This window comes from Caretta caretta, chromosome 5, assembly GCF_965140235.1.
Source record: "Caretta caretta isolate rCarCar2 chromosome 5, rCarCar1.hap1, whole genome shotgun sequence".
NCBI lineage: Eukaryota > Metazoa > Chordata > Testudines > Cheloniidae > Caretta > Caretta caretta.
The window spans coordinates 130,931,006-130,953,928 of record NC_134210.1 but is presented as its reverse complement, the minus strand read 5'-3'; the positions used below and the strand labels follow the sequence as shown (position 1 = coordinate 130,953,928).

Sequence of the window (22,923 nt, the reverse complement as noted above, 5' to 3'; positions counted from 1 at the left end):
GACAAACCTACGGGCAGTACCTTCAGAAGAGACTTGGCACACAGGGGTATTGATTAATTAAAAATCAAATCTAAAATTGAAACCGTTTGGTACCTTTATTTGCTGGATGATAGCTTGCAAATGCTTATCATCTTTAAACATGGTTGATAAACTTGGTCCTTCACCACAAGTCTTTTCTTCAATTTTGTTATTAATAATAGGACGAGTAAAGGCATCAAAGTATTGATCAGGTACAAGGTTAGCAACAGACAACACAGTTGCCTGAAACTGATTAATAATATCTGCAATACGTTCCTGTTAGACAACAGAAAACATCATTAACACCCTTTGAATCCTTCTGAATTGTGAAATAAATTAGGTGTGAAATATTTCCAAAATATAGTGCATTTGTATGTATGCAAAGGTCTACAGCAGATTATGTCTCACTTCCAGACCAGCAGGAATGGGGAGTAGTGGAGAGGCAACATGCTAAGCACTGCTCTTGCCAGATAAGATACTAGATGGAGCCTCATACGGAGAGCAAACAGGGAGAACCCAGAGAAAACCATCACTCCTCACAACAAAAAATACAGTAGTAGCCAGAAGGCACTCTGCTTGTAGAGAAGAGCTGGTTCCTAGCCACAATTGATGCAGAATATCACTGTTGCACCATTGGATGTGGAAGAAGAGCTGAAGAAAGCTATGCAGACTCAGTTAGCCCAAGAAGACAGTTTAATGCAGTAGCTGGCTTGTGCTACTGCATTAAAAACAGATATGCGCAGGTTGAGGCACTTGCAGAGACTCGGGCTAGCCACCCAAGTTCAAGCCCATCCTACCCACAGGGTCCAAGCCTCCGCCAGCGCTGCAGTGTTCACACAGCTCCTTTTTTAGTGCGCTATTGTGAGCTCCACAAGCCCAAGTCTGTCTACCTGGGCTGGGAGGCTCGCTCCCAGCTGCAGTGTAGACATTCCCTGAGCGGTTACTGTATTAGGCAGCAGTCTCTATTCCAAAGGGCAGCAGTGGGAGACAATCAGGTAGAGAGTATGTACAAATGTGAGATGTCACCTGAGAGTGTGGGATGAATCCCTAATGCATACAGGTATCTCTGAGATCAAAAGCACATAATCAGTTCCATTTTTACAGTGAGAGCACCACAGAATCATAGAATATCAGGGTTGGAAGGGACCTCAGGAGGTCATCTAGTCCAACCCCCTGCTCAAAGCAGGACCAAGCCCCAACTAAATCATCCCAGCCAGGGCTTTGTCAAGCCTGACCTTAAAAACTTCAAAGGAAGGAGATTCCACCACCTCCCTAGGTAACGCATTCCAGTGTTTCACCACCCTCCTAGTGAAAAAGTTTTTCCTAATATCCAACCTAAACCTCCCCCACTGCAACTTGAGACCATTATTCCTCGTTCTGTCATCTGCAACTACCGAGAACAGTCTAGATCCATCCTCTTTGGAACCCCTTTCAGGTAGTTGAAAGCAGCTATCAAATCCCCCCTCATTCTTCTCATCTGCAGACTAAACAATCCCAGTTCCCTCAGCCTCTCCTCATAACTCATGTGTTCCAGTCCCCTAATCATTTTTTGTTGCCCTCCGCTGGACTCTTTCCAATTTTTACACATCCTTCTTGTGGTGTGGGGCCCAAAGCTGGACACAGTACTCCAGATGAGGCCTCACCAATGTCGAATAGAGGGGAATGATCACGTCCCTCCGTCTGCTGGCAATGCCCCTACTTATACAGCCCAAATTGCCATTGGCCTTCTTGGCAACAACGGCACACTGTTGACTCATATCCAGCTTCTTGTCCACTGTAACCCCTAGGTCCTTTTCTGCAGAACCGCTGCCGAGCCATTCGGTCCCTAGTCTGTAGCGGTGCATGGGATTCTTCTGTCCTAAGTGCAGGACTCTGCACTTGTCCTTGTTGAACCTCATCAGATTTCTTTTGGCCCAATCCTCTAAATTTGTCTAGGGCCCTCTGTATACTATCCCTACACTCCAGCGTATCTACCTCTCCTCCCAGTTTAGTGTCATCTGCAAACTTGCTGACGGTGCAATCCACACCATCCTCCAGATCATTAAGGAAGATATTGAACAAAACCGGTCCGAGGACTGACCCTTGGGGCACTCCACTTAATACCGGCTACCAACTAGACATGGAGCCATTGATCACTACCGAACATACAGGGATCACTAGGATGCTATGGCTATTTTGCACCACTCTAGTGACCAGGCAGTGAAACAAGATTTGCAGCTGCTGTGTGTCTCTGGACTCCATAAAAACAAGCAGGGCATACCAGTGAATCTGGCCCACAATCCTGACATTTCTGTTCAGTGAAACTGATTAAAACATGCAACTAAAAGATAAATCTTTCTTACGACAGACCTGGAAGTCATCCAAAGATGGTGCAAACAACAATGCATGGATCTCCAAAATTAACTCTGTAAGAAACATGGGCAGAAATGATTCCTCTTCATCCTGCCCTGCAGTCCCTGACACAGCCTGAAACAATGAAACCAAAACAATACAAATTTCAAAAGATCAGGAAATTTTTAAAAATCTTGGGTGAAAAATAAACATCACTTTTTCTCTATGATGCTGCACATTTCTTTTAAGCAGACAAAAGAAGAATGAAAAAGTTTGATAAAACAAATAAATGTCAATCCTAGATTCACTGAAATCAATGGCAAAATTTCTGGTACTTCAACGGGAGCCAAACCAGGCCCTAAACTCTTTGTGAACAAACTTGCAAAGACAGATTCTTCTGATCTCAATTAAATTGGGTATAATAAAGATTAACTCTGTCAAAGTCAATAGAATTACATCAGTGTAAAACTGTGGTAAGTAAGATCAGAATCAAGCCCTTAGAAGAGTTCCTTGTCAAATAGCAGCAATTTTTGTACCCCTTGCTACAGATCAGAAATTTGCTTCCATATATGCATGTAAATGCATGCATGTGCTCCTTGGCACCAGATCAAAGGCTGAGAATTTGTGAATATATTAAAGGGCAAAAGGGGCACTAAAGAAAAAGTCTGGAAGAAGAGAAATCCCATATAAAGTCTGAGATCTCAATTCAGATATACAGGATTTTTTCCAGTTCTAGGAATTTAAATATAAGTTTATTTGCAAAGGCCCATTTGGCACATATTGCTTGCAAATGGGAGGGAAAGTAGGATTACAAATGTGTAATTTTTGTTTCTTTACTGTGCTGTAAATACTATAGTAGCCATAGATTACACGTAACAGTGCACTACATTACAAACAGTGCAAGACAATGCAAGTTGAAGCTCCTTCTAAGAAAATGATAATCAGCATAGATTCACCTATTAATGAGATTAATGCAAGAATTTAAACTTTCCTAACAAAAATTTCCCTCTAATCTTTGTTTTGAAACCAACCTATAAACAGAAAAATATGAGACATGTAGGCTAAGATTGCAATCATTGGTCCTGCTGAGTACTCAGAACTTTTGAAATCACAGCACTTATTTATATGCCTCATTATGGACTATAGGGATTTTATGCACTCATTTTTTAAAAACTTGGCCTTAGTTTTCATTGAAACAAAATTACCTTTTTTTCAGAGACTTCAATCTTTTCCTCTGTATTCCACTTCTGTATGACATCTGCAGCAGGTGTCCTTTTCAACTTATCAGAAAGGTAGCTCAAAAGAGTAGTGACTGATTTTACTGCCAGGACATGCATAGTGTTCACTATTAGGTAGTCAGCAAGACGGATAAAGCTTGAGAGACAGAAGAAGGAAGCACAATACTTTGTCACTTTATGTGAATACCACAAGTCTCTGTGATGAGAGCGTTTGATTTTTATGGAAAGGTATACTGTGTATTATGCTTTCAAAGGACTGGTTCCTGAAGTCCTCACTCATTCCTTACTCAGGCAAAATTCCTATTAACCTTACTGGAACTTTTGCCTGTGTAAAGACAGAGTAAAAAATGAGTAAGGATTTCAGGATTTGGGCCAACAATTCCCCAACAGAAAGCAGAAAAATACCTTTACTCTAATATGCACAGAATGCATACATATACAAAAGAAAAGAACTTTGAGGGATGGTTTTGTGATAGACTTACAGAACAAATAATAGAACAAACTCTGAATTACTTCACATTTCATATTAAACTCGAAACAGCTTATGACAAAGATGGGTGAGCCAGATTCACCAGTACATTGGAGCTGCTTTGTGCTGCTCTGGGTTTAGGTTTTGTATCGCCACACTAGTGCAAAGCTGATGGAATGTACTGGCAAATCTGGTCCAGCAGTATTTACATAAGTGATAACTTGGTTTCATCTAGAAAAATGGAATGTTCCTTCAAGAAACAAATTTTATTATGTGAATTCAGCAGCAGAGCCTCAACTGTAGGGATGTTCTGCCATAATAAGAAATAGGAATCTCTCAAAGTCAGGCAGTATAACTGGGCTTTTTATTAACTTCTTAAGACATCTTAACTTTTTCTCAAGGATCACCCCTTATTAGATGAGTCAGAGTAGCACTGACATAAATGCTAAAAGTGGCATTTACAAAAATTGATAGTTTTGTCAAGCAACTCTATAATTTGATTGTAAAAGTGAAATTACAGTACTAATGATTAATTACCATACAGTAAGTATATTGATGTTCAGTGTGTTAGATTATTTTAGTTCTTAATTATTTCATTTCATTGCTTCTTTTTTAAACTTCCTAATTGCACAGGGTGGATCACTGTGCCAAACAAAAAGTTTGTTTATTCATTTTATTTATATTTTAAAAGATCAAAGTTTGGTTTGCTCCTTTTTTTTTTTTTTAATAGCTGAAACTTTGAAACCAATTAAGTTAGTGAGGTTGCAAAGTTAGCACAAAAACTGGCCTCATTTATATAAACATGTATCAACATGAATGCATGAAAACATAAATTGCAGTTGCTCAACTTTCTCCAATAAAATGAGATTGTTAATCATATAATTTTTTTCTGAAATAGTGATAATTCTCTTCTAGGCAGAAATTTTAATGGATTGCTGGATATGTTATCTATAGAAAAGAAATGAGAAGATAGCACTAATATTTCTCTCTCTTACAACACATAATCATCAATTTTAATAGAATGGAAAGTGGCCAAAATGAGCAAAACTGAGGGTGGGACAAAAATGTAAATTAAAGATAATCTAAAAAACCCCCAACTCTATTAGTGTGCAGAACCTAGTACCCGAAGGGTGTCAGAAGAAATCTAGAAGGATTAATTATATGATGCCACTGAAAGGTATTCAATCACTTGTCTGTCTTACAAATCTCTGCTTTGGAAGTGCAGGCTCTCTCTCTTCATGATGATCCTGTAGTCCCCTGAGGGCAACCTGTGACATAGCTCCTTTGGTTTAATATGGCTCTCAAATGTAGCAACTTGATGTAGCATTGTTACATAGTCCCATTTCAAACGGTATTATGTTAGTGCACACTAGGGACCTTTTAGTGTGCATCAGCAGAGTCCACACAAGCCAGTTAGTGCGCAACATGCTGGTGCACACTAGAATTTACACCCCAACTGGCTTACAGTAACGCATCATGTAGACAGGTCCTTACTATATAGCCAGGCAATTGCCTCTGCACAGTTAAGGCTAAAACAAGCTTATATTATATATCTCTATTTTAGCCTCCATAACTTATTCTTTTTAAAACACAGCCACACCCAAGCCCTTCCAAACATCCTACCTCATGTTGCTTTTTCTGAGCAGATGGAAACACTCTACACATCTTTCTACTGGCTTAAACTGACTATATGGACCTCTTCCTTGGTGTGTTTTCCATACCACCTCCCAAGAAAACATGTTGATATCATCACTGAAATCAACTTTCTTGGTAACTTAATCTTCACTGGCAAGGGGAAGAAGACCATTAAGATCTGCCACATTGTACTGTGGTAATAGCTTTTAACTCTGAAAATGACCAGTTATACTTTCTAATGAGTTAGTGTAAATTTTTATGAATTTGTCATAAAGCGCTATACAAGAGCCAAATTTTGCTAGGTGCTCTACACTGAAAGCATCAAAGTTGCTCAAATATTCCAGGCACCCTAAATAATTTTCACGGCTTAGAGACAATAAGTCTGCACCAAATCCCTGTGAAAATACAGACTTCATGCACCCAGAAACTTGAGAGCAGTAAAGATTTGCCCAACTGTTCCTTCCACCATTTTTTTCAAAGTTTCAGTCACTTAATTTTAAGCAAGACAGAAGAGAGCACATTGATGCCCTGTGGCCCTGAGAATCTGAATGTTCTGATAGACACGTCCGGATATTTTTCCAGTTCTGCAGAGATCCCCATGTCAGTGCTGTTTTACTACAGAGGACTTTACAGGCATAACAGAAATCATTGTTTTTCCACTATTTACTGCCAATTATGACTCATCAACTTGCAAGCTAAAATCTTTTGACACAAATATGTTTAAATTAAAATGATTACATTTATTACTATCATTTGTAGTGATTTGCAAGATACTTTATAGCATTTGCGAGATACTTTATAGACAGATAAAAAGACAAGTGATGCAATACTGGACCATTGATGTGAATGGCAAAACTTCTGTTGACTTCAATACAGTAAGGATTTCACCCATGGTCCCCTACCTCAAAAAACTTACAAACTAAGGCCTAAATTGTGGTATGGTATCAAACCTTGCATGTGGGGTAGTGTATGACTGCACTGCCCCACAAGCAGACCAGGAAGATTATGACTCTGAGCTAGAGAGAAGTCCCCAGAAGGGGGGATCACTGGAGAGACTCCAGTGCTAGGCAGCTAGATTTAGATGCTAGCCAGTTTCCTCACCATCTCTTGAATCTGCTTGTTTAAGATCTCTGAACTCATGAAAGATAGTTATGAGGCGAGACCTTCACTTCTGCTCTGGTTCTTTTACATTGTGTAAAGGGGGCCCTAAAAGCCCATATCTTGCCAGGAGCACATCTGGCTTAGGCATGCTGGAGGATGGCCATAAAGTTATCTCCCTAGGACCCTGTTGCAAGTCCCACCAAAGGGACATGTCTGAGGGCAGGAAGGGCAAGTCAAGGCAGAGCAGCAGCACTGTAGAGATTCCAGGCAGTGCTGCAGCCCATAGGACTGCATGGAGAGGTGCTGTAAATTAGACAGGACCTCAGAGATATCTCAATTACAGTCCCTAGAAGAGCCCAGGATGAGGAAGGCACAATGATGGTTTGAAGCTGCCATAACCCCATTCCAGGGCTATGAGGTCTGCAGCACAAAATCCACTCATGGTTCTCTGCAGGGGACCATGCTGACCAACCCTGCAAGTCCACTTTGAAACATATTACTTGATTAAACCCTCAGCACATATACCATAATTATGTGCAGACATACTACAGTAAGTATATACAATTATCTCATCCAGCTAGATAAAATGGAAATTCCAGCTAATGAAGTTGTGGAGAACATTTGTACATGTAATGTAAAATACACTATCAGGATGTGGGATATCTTAGGACGGAAGAACCCAATGCACAGCTACAGACTAGGGACCGAATGGCGAGGCAGCAGTTCTGCGGAAAAGGACCTAGGGGTGACAGTGGACGAGAAGCTGGATATGAGTCAGCAGTGTGCCCTTGTTGCCAAGAAGGCCAATGGCATTTTGGGATGTATAAGTAGGGGCATAGCGAGCAGATCGAGGGACGTGATCGTTCCCCTCTATTCGACATTGGTGAGGCCTCATCTGGAGTACTGTGTCCAGTTTTGGGCCCCACACTTCAAGAAGGATGTGGATAAATTGGAGAGAGTCCAGCGAAGGGCAACAAAAATGATTAGGGGTCTGGAACACATGACTTATGAGGAGAGGCTGAGGGAGCTGGGATTGTTTAGCCTGCAGAAGAGAAGAATGAGGGGGGATTTGATAGCTGCTTTCAACTACCTGAAAGGGGGTTCCAAAGAGGATGGCTCTAGACTGTTCTCAATGGTAGCAGGTGACAGAACGAGGAGTAATGGTCTCAAGTTGCAGTGGGGGAGGTTTAGATTGGATATTAGGAAAAACTTTTTCACTAAGAGGGTGGTGAAACACTGGAATGCGTTACCTAGGGAGGTGGTAGAATCTCCTTCCTTAGAGGTTTTTAAGGTCAGGCTTGACAAAGCCCTGGCTGGGATGATTTAACTGGGATTTGGTCCTGCTTCGAGCAGGGGGTTGGACTAGATGACCTTCTGGGGTCCCTTCCAACCCTGATATTCTATTATTCTATCTATGTGAAACACTGGAATGCGTTACCTAGGAAGGTGGTGGAATCTCCTTCCTTAGAAGTTTTTAAGGTCAGGCTTGACAAAGCCCTGGCTGGGATGATTTAATTGGGGATTGGTCCTGAGGGGATGACCTCCTGAGGTCCCTTCCAACCCTGATATTCTATGATTCTATGACTCTATGATGTTTCATAGAACAACATAATACAACGTAATGCACTAAAGCAAAGCAATCTTTACAACTATGTAGCCACCAGCTAAAATAATATTAAAAGATTTTATGCTTCGAAACCTAAGCTGATTGCCTGTAGGGATCAGGGCAGATTTCCACCCCCAACCCTTTTTACCACACTGCAATATTGGCTGGATGCCTTGTGAGGTTTTTTGTCTTTTTTTTAACCTGGCTCTTATGATTATATTATTTGATATGTTATTTATTAAGCACCAACAACATGCACTGAAGCATTTGATACTTGGCCCTTCCTAAGATTAGATGAACTGATCTGGTATGCAGTTATTATTTGCTTATGATCAGTTCAACATATACTAGTGCATTGTTTGTAAGGAACACTGCATTGTATAATTTTAACTACTGTGAGATTATGTGAGGAGAAAGCATAAGAACAACTTTTGCTACAAACACCAGACACTAACCATGTTAACCTTCTACAATGAGACCTTTTGTTGGCCTGCTCTGTGTAGGTCATTTTGTCAGCTGTTTCTCCATAAAGTTCTCTTTCATAATGAGGAGCAAGAAAGAGACTTGAAGCAGCTAATCCAGTTGCCATAGTGACCTGTTCTGTATGGAAGATATGCAAACATGTTAATGAAAATATTGCAAGTACTACAGCGTGTGTAACTGAAAATTCTACAGTTACATAAAACTATCACTTAACAATTCAGTCTGAGTTGTGTCAAAAGCAAAGGGCATTTTCATGGGGGCTAAAGAAAAAATACAGCACAGTAACCAAGAAACTCCACCAGGGAAACTGCGCAGAAATTCCCCGATGGAAGGGTTCAGAGGAAATTCCCCCTTCTTCTCAACCCCTGCAGAGAAAGCAGAGAGCTCATTTCCCAAAACCTGTAGATCAGTGGTTCTCACCCACGGGTCCAGGACCATCTGGGGGGCTGCGAGCAGGTTTCAGGGGGGCAGCCAAGCAGGACCAGCGTTACACTCACTGGGGCCCAGGGCAGAAAGCTGAAGCCACACCGCATGGGGCTGAAGCCCAGAGCCCTGAGCCCTTCCACCTCGGACAGAAGAAGAAGCCTGAGCAACTTAGCTTTGCGGTGCCCCTTGTGGTGTGGGGCGCTGGGCAATTGCCCTGCTTGCTACCCCTTAACAAGGGCCCTGTCCCTGGCTTTTATATGCAGAAAATCAGTTATTGTGGTACAGGTGGGCCATGGAGTTTTTATAGCATGTTGCAGGGGGGAGCTCAGAAAGAAAGAGGTTGAGAACCCCTGCTGTAGATCCTCAAATATTCACATGGATCTCAAGCGACCCTTTAGAGGCCAAAGACATCTACACTGGCTTCTGGAAACCTGTATTTCCCCCCAGTTCCCTGTTAGTTTAGGTAACATGAACAAGGTAAAGCGAACATACATATTTAAATGTACACTGCAGATTTCCAGGTAGCTCTATGACAACTGTGCCCAAGCAGCTCCAGAAGTAATGAGGAGCAGAAGATAGCAAGGAGATCCAATCAACTGCCATACCCCACCACTAAATTTAAAACCTTACAGTGACAAGCCAAAGAACATCCCTTAAACATACTGAAGTAGCAATGTCAGCAGCAGCAAACAGAGAGCATTTCAACAAGTACTTCAGACTTCTTATTCTTTTCTAATTAAATAATTTAAAATATATAAATTATAGACAAGTAAACAAAAAATTTTTACAAAAAATATTTTACAGTAGGGGCAAGATCCTTAACTCATGTAAACCAGTATAATGCTGTGGAAGCCAGTGGAGTGACACTGATTTGCATCAGCTGAGGTTTTGGCTCAATATGCATAGCATTTAACCAAGTAGTCCTTAAAATAGTTTTTGCTTTTTAAAAAATTACCCACATTTGGGTTTAAAACTTATGAGCCTATTAGTACTCATAAGTTTTAAACCTGAGTGCACATTTACCAGTTTACATATACTCTTCATGGATCTAATGGAGGCCACATTTGAAAATATGTATATGACTGATTTTTAAGGTTCTCTTCTTGATTTAGGCCCCAATCCAGTAAAGTATTTAAGCATGCCCATAGCCCCATTGACTTCAATGGGACTACTCATATGCTACAATTAAGCACATATTTTAGTGGTACAGCGCACTCAGGGTATGTCTACACTGGAACAAAAGACCCGTGGCACAGCTGTGGCTGGCCAAAGTCAGCCGACTCCGGCTCATGGGGTTAAAGTTCAGCTATAGAACTTCCTGTCATTGGAGATCAGAACGAGCCAGTGTTTCTCCTCATTTTGAGCAGAACACAAGTTCAATTCTTTATGGAGGCCTAACCCAAACAGTCAAAGCTGGATGCTAACATTATAATTTTTGAGGTGGCCTCTTATGGGAATTGTTAGACATTATTTATTATCAAATGGACTATAAATTGACATGGAAGATGCACCTTTTCCACAATACAATACATGTACAAAATTGTAACACCCTGCCTATCAGATTAAGGGGAAAATACTAGACTCTTTCAAGAAACAGTTCAGTGGCCTGGTATACATGACAAAATGCACAGTAAAGATCCACATGTCCTGCAGTCATTTACTAAATGTTTAGTTTCTTTTCATACCTGCACTGCCTGATCCATAAAAATAATCATCAGGAATGAATCCAGATTCAAGCAGGGCAGTTCGACAAGCACTTCTAACAACTTTTTTCGCTAGCTCCCTGAACTCTGCTAGACGGCTTGCCACCTGAAAATGATAGTACACATAAAGAACCATGTAAACCTAATCTCTAAAAGAATATGCAAGGAACTTGGAACCAATGAAAACAGTTCACCTCATCCAGTTGTTTGAACTGAGTGCTTCTAAATTCCTCCAGCGTGTACGTGTAACCTTTCTCAAGACGACAAAGCCCCATGTCACTGATTTGGTAACACATTTCTTGAACATTAAGCACTGCGGGCCGCAAGGACTGCCAAATAATAAGAATAGTTTATCAAGAGATATTTACAAATTAAAATCCAAACAAAGGCTTAGATTTATGACTTTTTGGAAATCATGACATTAGTATCTGATTTTATGTTTGGTAACAGTACAGAATTCCTACTAGTTGAAAATACATTAGGCCAGAACTCCATTTGAGAGGATGCATCCATATTTTAGCAATGACATTAGCTTTCTACTTCCTTCAGAAATATCAACATTAGCAAATACGTACAGCATTAACGATGAACAAGTTCTCCTGCAAAGCTTTACGGCACGCATTGATTTTCTTGGCACGGACATTTTTCCTCCACTCCGTAAATGACTTCAGTTTGCAAAAGATAGCAAATATGGGAATCTTAGTAAATGTTTTGTGATACAGATATTCCTGCTCCCAGCGATCTAGCTGCATGAATTCAACTTCTCCGTCACATGTGTGGATAACGGCTTTCTGGCTAATGGTGTAGTAGTCATTTTTGTTGATGCAGTCATAGCTTACAATTCTAAAAATAAATGTAAAGTTGATTTTAATAGGATACAAGTGAATTCACTGATTTCCAGTAAAATCTATTAAAAAAAAACTAAGGAGGTAGGCCCATCAAGATGGCTTTGTGACTGCATTGTGCCACAAGCTGCAGCAGGAGCCAAAAATCTGTTCTCAGTTGTCTTTTCAGCTCCCACTTTTAGGCCTCATTCTCCATAGTAACATCACTTTAAAACTGGGGTAACTCTCCAAGAGGCAAAGAGAGAGCAGCAGCTAAGGCAGCACTTATGACATCACTAATCAGCATGCGTGCTTAACTTTGATCAAATGAATAGTCCCTTTTACTTTAATGGAGCTATGCACATGCTTAACATAAACATATACTAAAGTGCTAAAACACTAAAAGCATGCTCAACACCTTGCACGACTGAGTCCTGGAAAAGTAGCCACAGATCATCTAGTTTTCAGCCTTGTACCCCGCATTCAGACTGACAAGGGAGGTTGATTTCATCCTTCACAATCCCACTTGTGTAGTGGGAGATGAATTATGCCCTAGAGGCTTGGCTGGATAGCAAGCTCTGTAGTCTCCGGCTTTAACTCTAGTCTCTTCCAAAGCCCAATGACCATTTAGCCACCAACAGTGCAACATCATTCACTCATTACTCAAAAGACACTCATTTCCTCACAGAAAGGCCTCAACAACACTGAACGCCACAGTAACACCATATGTTCAACGCACACCCACAATGCATTTATTTATGGGATGGATGGCCCAAGACCTAGGCCAGCAGTGAGTATGGCATCAAAAGAGTTACACAAATGTTGCCAATTGGTCTGGACATGTTTTGATATGGCCCCAAGATGATTTTGTCACATGGAGATTGTGTTCAGTACATTCTTATATGCTCAGAATTCTGTGGATTCAGTGATCTGAAACTGGAATTAGAACGTTTGCTTAAATTAGCATCAATTCTCTAGGCAGCACACAGGTTAGTGAGTTCTTTGTTTTTTTTAATTCCCAACTTCTGGTGAGAGGTTAGGGAGGTTGTAGCATCTTTTAGTTTCAGACCAGAGTATTAAAGGACAATCCATCAATGTTTCAGTTCAGATTCAGCATCACAGCCACCATCCTACTGAGAAGAACTGCACATGACTCCTTTTCCAAGGTTTTCGGTAGCATTCTTTAAAATCAGCCAGAAGGATTTCTGCAGAGTAATACAAAGCTCTCCCTTCACACCTGAGGTTCAGCAGCCTGCCTCCATAGTAACGTTAGCACAAGGAGCCAAAGAATCCAGAAATTAAATATTACCATTAGAACAGTGGTTTGACCAGACTTTCTCCTCTATTGTTTTATCTATCTCCTTCTGTCTCTGTTTTTGCTTGTTTGTCTCAATCTTTCTGCCTTTGGTCAGATGATCTGGCACCTCCTGAAATTTTTTCCAACTCATGGTGTCTTTATTAGCTTTACTGGAGGAAGTACCCTCTCTGTGATTAACAGAAGACACTATTTGTGGCAAGATGGCTGTTCTCATCCTTAATGGTTTCCTTGTATCTACCATATTACTGGTACCAGATAAAGGACCAGATCCTCAGCAGGTATATACCAATTTACAGCAGCTGAGGATCTGGACCAATACATCAATCATACTCTGCAGCCAGATGGTCATTAAGATATGCACTTCTTGGCCTTGTGCTTGACAACACTCCTGAAACAGGTGCTCATCTCTTTATCTGATAACACACTTCATGCTATATTGATAACCTATAAAGAATATAGTTTTACTTTCTCTTTATATCCAATTATAGTTATTTTAAAAAATATAAAGCAACTTTCTTAAAAAGTAGCAGTTCCAATATCAACTATTTCTAAAGAATTAAATGATAAAATATAAAGGGGAAAATTAATTGTCTGGCTAACTGTCTTGTGCTTATAGTTATAACTATAATAACTAAGTAGATGTATAATATATATATTACTATATGTACTGTATATACAACTATAATACATAAACATAACTAAGTAGATGTATAATACATAAACACTGCTCGTTATAAAGTTTAACAATAAGTGTCGATGCATAATCTGAATAAACAGCTTGAAAAAAATAACTCACTTCAAATTAAAAGTATCATATTTAATGGATGACTTAGGAACTGCTGGAGTCATGTACAGGAATCCAAGATTTTTGTTTTCACATATTATTTTAATAATTTTCAGAGGATCTGTAATGTTAGCTTTAATTACATCTTCTGTTTCATTAAAAACATAAGAAGGTGGAGAGGCAGAAGATTTACAGGCACTTGGCTTTAGAGCAGTACGTAGCTGTTTGGGAGGACTAGGAGTTAGTACCTTACTGGGGCTTTGCTGCTGTACCTTAAAATAAAAGCAAAATTAGATATCAGTTTACAGAAAAAATACATCAGACATGGCAAAATATCCTTATGTCATGACAATGCCCTTTTATAATTTTCTTAATTCAAGGATATTACCAATTGCAAAATTAATATTTAAATATAAAATCAGAGCCTAGGAAAATGAATTTGGGGGGAAAGAAAAGAAGGAAGCAACCCATTAAGAAAAGGAATATACAGGCTATTGTCGGATATAGCTCTCAATAAAGAATCTTGTAAGGGCAAAGCCATGAACAGAAGAAATACAAGTATTTTTTTCTCATTGTTAAAGCTTTCTTCAGAGTTTGCTGCCTCTACCTTACTAGCACTGTTCTATATACCGGTTCTTTTCATCCTGATGAAGACTGGCCAGAAGTGATCACCCTTTCTGGAGTTTTCAAGTAATATCAAAAGCTAAAAGATCACTAGGACTCCATGGAATTCTGGGAGTACAATGAAGGGCAGTGGAATCATAACATGGGACTGGCCAAGCTCCATGACACTGCTCCTTGTGGGTCAGACAGATTCCCCTGGCTAAAGGCAGGCAGCTCCTACCTTTGCAGGTTCTGGAAGTGGGATGGGGGAGGGAAGAGCAGAGGTGTCTTCCCTGCAGACCTGTGGGGTTGGGAGCCCTCACCTTTTCAAACTCCACAGGGTCTCAGCTCCTTCAAAGGAAAGCTTGTCTCACACTCCCTGAGGCTATCTTCCACAGATTTCTCTGAAAGGATCAATCTGGGCCAATGTAATTATCTCATGTTAAAAGGCTGCATTTCTTCCTTACACAGAAACTCCACTGATTTCAACAGAATGAGAAGTACAGGAGCGGGGGTCCATAACAGCTAATGATTAGGGTCGCTATTCAATACCTGCTTTTCTCTTACATGTTCTGGAAGCTCAACTAAAGGAACATAGGATGCCATTGGTTCCATGGAAGCAGACCATTTTCTTTTATCTGCTGAGGGAGAAGGCTGTAGTAATCCACAAGCTAATAAACGCTCTCTGTTCTTTTGATATATGTATTCAGGCTGTTTCTGATGCTGATATACCTTTAGCACAGGCTTGGGGGAGGAAAAAATATAAAAAATAGAGGAAGTTAATGATTAATTTGAAGGAAAGGAATACAAGAGTAAAATTGCATAGTCTTATATCAAAGAGTTGCATGCTTCGCTCCTGAGCTGGCAGGTGGTAGAAATGGCAGGAACGTAGTTTCTATCCCTGGACGTGCAATGTTCCAGGATACTGACACTAAAGCTAAAATTTATTGTTAATTCGGCTAAACTACTCCTCCTCTTCACTGTTTTATCAACTTCATATCAATAACAACTTCCCCTTAATGGTATCAGTTTGGTGCTGGAGGCAGAGGAGTCTGAGAAGTACCACTGTGACAAGAGAAGTAACTTAGCCAGTCAGCATTCATATCCTCCAGTATCCCTAACTGTACCTTTAGACCCTAACCCTAAAACTGCTGCTTGTCTTGGCCATCTCTCCCCTTGACTGCCCGTTTTCTGCTGTAGGCAGAAGAGTTTCACTGCAGCCCCAAACAGGCACAGTTTAGATGAACTAGAACTTCTGACTGGGCAAACGTAAATGATCTTGCCTGAGCCAGGTATAGTGTGGAGGGAGCCATGAAACAAATCTGCAGCCTCATACCTATTCAACCTATAGAGCTCCTGACCAGAAGCAGAGCCCCCTGTGTGCACCAACTCAGTCCAAGCACCTCAGTCCTGACCTGCAGTTTCGTTTGCTGACTCAAACAACGGGGTTGAAGTATGCAATTGAACTGGAGTGAGTGAGTGAGAACTGGCAGAGTTACCTATGATGTCACAATGTTCCTCTGCCTGCAACACCAAATGGGAACTGTGTGGAAATCAAGTTTTTCTGGTGTTCTGGTTCTTCCTCTCAGTATATAAACTTGGACTGAAAACACCTTTGCTAATCAACATTTTAATTAGTTGAAGATATTCTTTAAAAAAAAAAAGACTAAAGAAAGCTTTCATGTATTACTTAATATTACATATACAAAAAACTGCAGGCCAGAGCCTCAGCTGGTGTAAATCACTACAGTGCCAGTGACTTCAGTTAAGCTACAACAGTTTGCATCAGCTGAGAATCTGGCCCTGCATTTCTAGTTTTTTAGAAGAATTGGCATATACATCTTACTACAGTTAATGACTGTGGGACAAAATTTTATTATACTGTAAATATAATAGCTCCCATTTACAGATCAGTTTAAAAATCATATTTCTCTTAAACATACCAAAGGTTCCAGTTTTATGGCTTGCTGTCTCTTTCTTGTTCTTTCTTGCGATTTTGTGCTGTGTATGAATTTAAGACCTTGAGGATTTGCTGCTATCTGTTTTGGAGCCATACAAATTAGTCTTTCCCTCAGTTTACTAGTATTAGTGATTGAAGTGGGAAGTTCTGCACTTGTACATTCATTGTTTCTGCCATTTACAGTGGATGATGATGTAGTTAAAGAAGGCAACGACAGCTTCTTAGACATAGTTACCTAAAAATTAAACATACATAATTTTTAAAGTAAAACAAAGGAGGCTATTACAAATCTAAATCCATTTTGTTGTAGAATTTAAAATGCCCAGATATTAACCAACTATGTGAAAGAAAAAAGAAAAATTACGCAACAAACTATATTAAAATAATAGGGCAGATACTAACCTGGTCGTTAGATTACATACAACAGCAGTGAGTGAGCGTCAAAGCATTTTGAGAATGTGTTTAGCTGAAAGACATATGCAATAGTTTCAGGAGGAAAAGGGAGAGTTGTCAGAAAGTGGAGGAGCTACATGTACCTCTAATTTACAATTTTCTTCCTCTCCAAATCTTTCCTCTTCTTTATCAGTCAGATACATTTGTATAGGACTCTTGGAATTATTCTAATTAAATGATGTAACTATTAAGAGCCTCCCCTTTCCTCCTCAAGAAAATCAAGGGCAGGGTGGTTGAGGGGCAGACAGCCACTCCTACATTATTTATCTCCTGGTTCACCAGAAGACCACCTTTGGCAGGTCCACAGATATTAGGATCTGATGGTGGGGAGGTGTTGGACAAGAGGAGGAACAAGACTAAGGACATGGCAACATGATCTTTCTCTCCTACCCAAACCTCAACAGGGATTACATAAATAAATTAATGAGTCATCGCCGACAACTAACTGGTATTAACTCACTCAAACTCCCTTGCTGCAGGAGCTGTGGCTGCCAAGACCCCAGAGGGAACTGAATGGAGCTGGAATGCATTCATAGAGCCCTGTGCAAATACAAAATTTGTATCTGCATCTGATCTGCGATCCGCAAACATTGCCTGTGGGTATAAAGCAGATATCGCAGATTTGCAGGGCTCTATGCATTCGGGGGCACTGTTTTTGGTGTAACCTCCTCACCACCCATCAGTTCCATAGAGGTGTGAGGAGGAGAGCATAAATCAAACAGCATTTTTTCCACTCCCTCAGACCACATACTTTGTCCCACTTCCAGCACTCCACCCAACCAGCTTCAAGAGATCTAAAATATGGACACAAAAGAAATGAGGTGGAAAGAGAAAAGTGTCTATGGTTTTGGAACTGCAAATGTGACACAGTTAAGAACCCCAGTACTACGCCAATTCAAATTGTTCTGTTTTCCATGGATTTTACCAGAGTGGAGACAGCACAAGAACTGGCAACCCTACAAATTTATTTTAAAAGTTAAAACTAAGGGAGAAGAGTCGGATTTCAATTCTTCACTATTATCCTTCAGGAGAAATACATAGCAATTTATAAATCAGTTTCACTATAACAAGAGATGTCCTATCTTAGCAAAATTTCAAATTCTTCCCCTCTAGTAGTGGAGGGAAGTTTTCTTTACTCCCCTCCCACCCCCAATATATTAATGCTCATTAAAGAGAACTGTATTAAGAGTGGCAGCTGTTCATTTCCTGCTGGGAATAGCTGCAGCAAAACCAGAATCCAGGAATTCCACCTTAACTTTCTCTTCTGCAAGTACTGGAAACTTCTCTTCTTTGTTCAGATAGAGTAGAGGAGGAAGAGGGAAGGTATGATCCTCTTGAAATGCAGGATTTACCACCTACCTGGTATGGGGATTATACAGAATGAAGCACCATGCACACCTGTAGCATTATACCAGTAATAATAATGATGCTATGCTGGAAGAAAGTGTTAATGGCTTCCATGAATCACAGACCCGGTTAAAATTGATGGGTGTACTAACCATCCTTCTTTCATGCTAAATGGGAGGAGCAATTAAGCCCATTTATAGTGTAAAATAGCTGGAGTCAATAGGAGCTACTGCCCAAGGAGCTGCATGGAGAAGCTGAGTAAGGTTAAGCTGCATGGTCTGAGGGGTTTCCCTGGGACTGGTGAATCCACGGAGGCACATGGATTGTTTGACAGGCTGTGTGCATGAGAGGGGCAGAAAGCCACCAGACAATGAGAGAAGCAGCTGTGAGAGAAACCCTCAGAGGAAGCCTAGGGACAGAGCTCCTGGGGGGCACAGGACTTGCTAGAGAGGCAGGCTTGGAAATTGTGAGCAAGGAAACTCCTGGCTATTGTTTTTTCCTACTGTGATCAAAAAGCTTGGACTTCATGTACGTTCTTTGTAAATACACAGGTTTGCACGGAAGCAATACCTGCTTCATATAATCAATTTCTCCTCCTCTTGGAAACAACCCAGCAAGCCCCCAAATATTGTTTAGCTACTTGGGCAGGTGAATGCAGGGGGGTCTCGGGTGGTGGGATACCGGGAGGGTCCTTGCCAGGGGGATGCAGGGGGGGCGTCCCAGCCAGGAGGTGGGAGGATGCAGGTGGGGTCCCAACTGGGGGTCCCGGTCGGGGGATGCAGGGGGTGTCCCGGGTGGGGGGAATACAGGAGTGTCCCAGGGAGGTCCCAGCCGGGTGGGGGGATGCACGTGGGGGTCCCACCGGGGAATGCAAGGGGGTTTGCAGGGAGGGTCCCTAGCGGGGGGCGGAGGGATGCAAGACGGTCCCGGCCGGAGGGAGGCAAGGGGTGTCCCCAGGGGGTCCCAGCTGGGGGGATTTAGGGGGGGCCCCAAGGGGTCCCGGCAGGGGGAGGCAAGGGGGGGGTCCCGGCCGGGGGGAAGCAAGGGGGGGGTCCCGGCCGGGGGGAGGCAAGGGCGGGTCCCCAGGGGTCCGGGGCGGGGGGAGGCAAGGGGGATCCCCAGGCGGCATTTCACTCACTCTCTCCCCAGACTCTCCGCTCCCGGCCCAGCGAGCGCCCTGTCGCCCGGCAACAACCCCGACGCTTTAGCCCCAGCTGCCGCCACGCAGGCCGAGGCGGGGCGAATGATCTCCACGGTAACGGAAGCGCGTTCGCCTCAACCAATGGGGGCCACGCGTCCCGGAGCGCGCTGCGGGGGGTCCAACCGCCTGCCCAGCGCGCGCCCCCCGAGCCGCTCCTTGACCTAACCGAGGCGTGTGCTGGCAGAACGGGGGCGATATTTGCATGTATTAGGTAGGGCATTTGCATACAGGCTGGGGCCCCCGGCTCACCCCACCGCTAGCAGGGGCCGCTCCGGGCAGCGGGCTCTCTGCAGCCCTGGGCGGGGCCCCAGCACATGGGGGCTGCTGGAGCAGGGCAGGCCGGGCCAGCTTGTAAAGGTCTGTAGGCCCCCAAGTTGGAGCCAGGGGGATTTTCAGACGTGCCTGGTGAGGTCGCTGCCCAACCTGCCTAGAGGCTCTTGTGGGCTCCTAGCTGCCCCTGGAGGCGCGTGGATGCTTTGCAAACCCTGGCCTTGCAAGAGCCCCACCAGAGAACAACCCGGAAATCGCAACCCCCCCCCCCCCCCCCCGAGCTGCGAAATGCATTACGGAAGTTTTTAGAAAACATCCCTGGCGCCGGCAACAGGGTACAGCTGGCTCTCCAGCTATGGGGGGGGGGACTTTGATCAAATCCTCCAGGCCACAAGGGCCCTTATAAAGGAGGGTAGAGGGCAAGGAAGGCACGGTGCTGCGGCCTGCGGGCGGGCCCACGGCTTCCGTAATGATTTACTCACTTACGGGATGGGTCACAGATTACTGTGCGACCTGCCGGGGGCCGCGAACACCCCTGCCAACAAGGAACCCCCACCCCCCGAGCCCTCCGCATGATGCCTCTCATTATCGCAACTTTGAACACCAGGGGCTGCAGGATGGCTCTCCGCAGGTCCCAGGTGCTCTCTTACCTTCGGGAAGGGGGGTACTCTGTGGTTTTCCTGCAGGAGACCCATACGGATCTGACCGCCGAGGACAGCTGGCGGCTGGAGTGGGGGACGGGGTCTACTTTAGCCACTTCACGATGTGGCAAGCTGGAGTGGCGAACCCTGTTCTCCCCCAACCTACGGCCCGAGGTGCTAGGGGTCACTGAGGCCGTGCCGGGCCACCTGCTGCATCTTCGAGTCCGTATGGAGGGGCTCGTGGTCAACTTTGTTAATATCTATGCCCCGACTACGAGCCCGAAACGGCCACAATTCTATCAGCGGGTGTCCGATTTCCTTGGCACCCTAGATTCTCACAAGTGCCTAGTCCTGGGAGGGGACTTTAACACCACCCTCGAGGAACAGGACCGCTCAGGGGCCGAGCTGAGCCCGGCCGCTGCGAACATTCTCCGAGAAATAGTCGAATATCACTCCCTAGTAGACGTCTGTCGTGACCACCACCCAGATGACACTTCCACGTTCACCTTTGTTTGGGTGGAGGCCCATTGGTCACACCACTCTCGTTTGGACCGTATTTATTTATCCCGTTTCCATCTTTCACAGGCCCACTCCTCCAACATTTGGCCGGCCCCATTTTCCAACCATCATCTAGCCACCATAACAGCCTCCCTCCGTGCAGAGAGGCCGGGGCCGGCCTATTGGCACTTTAACAACAGCCTGTTGGAGAATGAGGGCTTCGTGACGTCCTTCCGGGAGTTTTGGCTGGCCTGGCAAGAGCAGTGGCGTGCCTTTCCCTTGGCGCGGCGATGGTGGGATCTAGGGAAGGTGCGCACCAAGCTCTTCTGCCGTGACTACACCTGGGGCACCAGCCGACGGAGAAATGCAGCGATAGAGCAGTTGGAACGGGAGGTCTTAGAGATGGAGAGGCATCTGGCTGCCAGCCCCGAGGACCCGTTCCTCTGCAGAGCGTGCCGGGAGAAGCGGGAGGAGCTCCTGGCCCTCGAGGACCATCGGGCCCGAGGTGCCTTTGTTCGATCCCACATCCACCTCCTTCGGCAGATGGATCAAAGCTCCCGTTTCTTCTATGCCCTGGAGAAAACGAGGGGGGCCAAGAAACACGTCACCTGCCTTCTAGCAGAAGACGGCGCCCCCCTCACGGATCCAGTGGAGATGTGTGGGAGGGCCCGTGACTTCTACACAAGCCTTTTCTCCCCGGATCCGACCGATCCTGGTGCTTGCAGAGTGCTCTGGGAGCAACTCCCAATGGTCAGCGTGGGCGACCGAGACCGGCTAGAGCTGTCTCTCACCCTGGCCGAGTTTTCGGAAGCCCTCCGTCGCATGCCCACCAATAAATCTCCAGGCATGGACGGGCTGACTGTGGAGTTCTACCGTGCGTTCTGGGACATCCTTGGCCAAGACCTAGCCACTGTCTGGGCTGAGTCTTTGCAGGGCGGGGTCCTCCCTCTTTCGTGCAGGTGAGCAGTGCTCGCCTTGTTGCCAAAGAAGGGGGACCTCCGCGATTTACGAAACTGGCGTCCCGTCTCACTCCTTAACACGGACTACAAAATCGTAGCGAAAGCAATCTCGCTGCGGCTAGGGTCCGTGATGGCAGACGTGATCCACCCAGACCAGACCTATACTGTCCCGGGTCGCAGCATTTTTGACAACCTATTTCTAGTCCGAGACCTTTTGGAACTCGGGTATAGAGACAGTCTGTCGTTCGCCCTCCTGTCTCTCGATCAGGAAAAGGCGTTCGATAGAGTAGACCATGAGTACCTCCTGAGCACTCTGCAGGCGTTTGGATTCGGACCTCAGTTTGTGAGTTTTCTCCGGGTGCTGTGCGCCTCCGCGGAGTATTTGGTTAGGCTCAACTGGACCCTGACCGAGCCGGTCAGCTTCGGGCGAGGAGTGCGGCAGGGGTGCCCCCTCTCGGGCTAGCTGTATGCTCTGGCAATCGAGCCTTTCCTCTGTCTCCTCCGCAGGAGGTTGACAGGTTTGGTGCTGCGGGAGCCGGAGTTGCGGCTGGTCCTGTCGGCGTATGCCGATGACGTACTCCTCGTGGTCCAGGACCCGGGCGACTTGGCGCGGGTGGAGGCTTGCCAGGCCATCTATTCGGCAGCCTCCTTCGCCCGAGTCAACTGGGTCAAGAGCTCTGGCTTGGCGGTGGGGGACTGGCGGCAGGTGAGCTCCCTCCCACCCGCGCTTCAGACCATCCGGTGGAGTGCGGGTCCACTGCTCTACCTAGACGTTTACCTTTCTGCCACGCACCCTTCCCCGCCGGAGAACTGGCAAAATTTAGAAGGCTGGGTAATAGAGCGGCTCCGGAAATGGACGAGGCTACTCCGATGTCTCTCCCTCCGAGGGAGAGCACTGGTGCTTAACCAACTAGTCCTGTCAACGCTCTGGTACCGGCTCAACACCCTGGTCCCGGCCCCGGGTTTCCTGACCAACCTCCGGACATCGATTCTAGAGTTTTTTTGGTCAGGAATGCACTGGGCCCCTGTTGCGGTTCTTCATCTACCCCTGAAGG

At 44.3% G+C, this 22,923-nt stretch overlaps 1 protein-coding gene across 5 annotated transcripts in view; it reads right to left on the bottom strand.

The window, feature by feature from the left end:
• DNAH6 (dynein axonemal heavy chain 6) overlaps positions 1-19,964 on the bottom strand; it is a 192,412-nt gene extending 172,448 nt beyond the window's left edge. The window contains exons 1-11 of one of the 5 annotated variants that reach the window (XM_075128903.1): positions 19,438-19,964; positions 16,483-16,734; positions 15,107-15,283; positions 13,949-14,208; positions 11,586-11,853; positions 11,205-11,339; positions 10,993-11,116; positions 8,854-8,998; positions 3,555-3,723; positions 2,368-2,484; positions 94-294 (exon numbers count right to left, since the gene is read on the bottom strand). In XM_075128903.1, coding sequence (XP_074985004.1) covers positions 94-294; positions 2,368-2,484; positions 3,555-3,723; positions 8,854-8,998; positions 10,993-11,116; positions 11,205-11,339; positions 11,586-11,853; positions 13,949-14,208; positions 15,107-15,283; positions 16,483-16,728 — 1,842 coding nt within the window. In that variant the 5' untranslated portion in view covers positions 16,729-16,734; positions 19,438-19,964. Of the gene's footprint in view, positions 1-93; positions 295-2,367; positions 2,485-3,554; positions 3,724-8,853; positions 8,999-10,992; positions 11,117-11,204; positions 11,340-11,585; positions 11,854-13,948; positions 14,209-15,106; positions 15,284-16,482; positions 16,735-19,437 lie in introns of those variants that run through there. The other 4 variants (XM_075128900.1, XM_075128899.1, XM_075128901.1 and 1 more) reach the window with 4 other exon arrangements.
• Between the last annotated feature and the right edge of the window lie 2,959 nt (positions 19,965-22,923).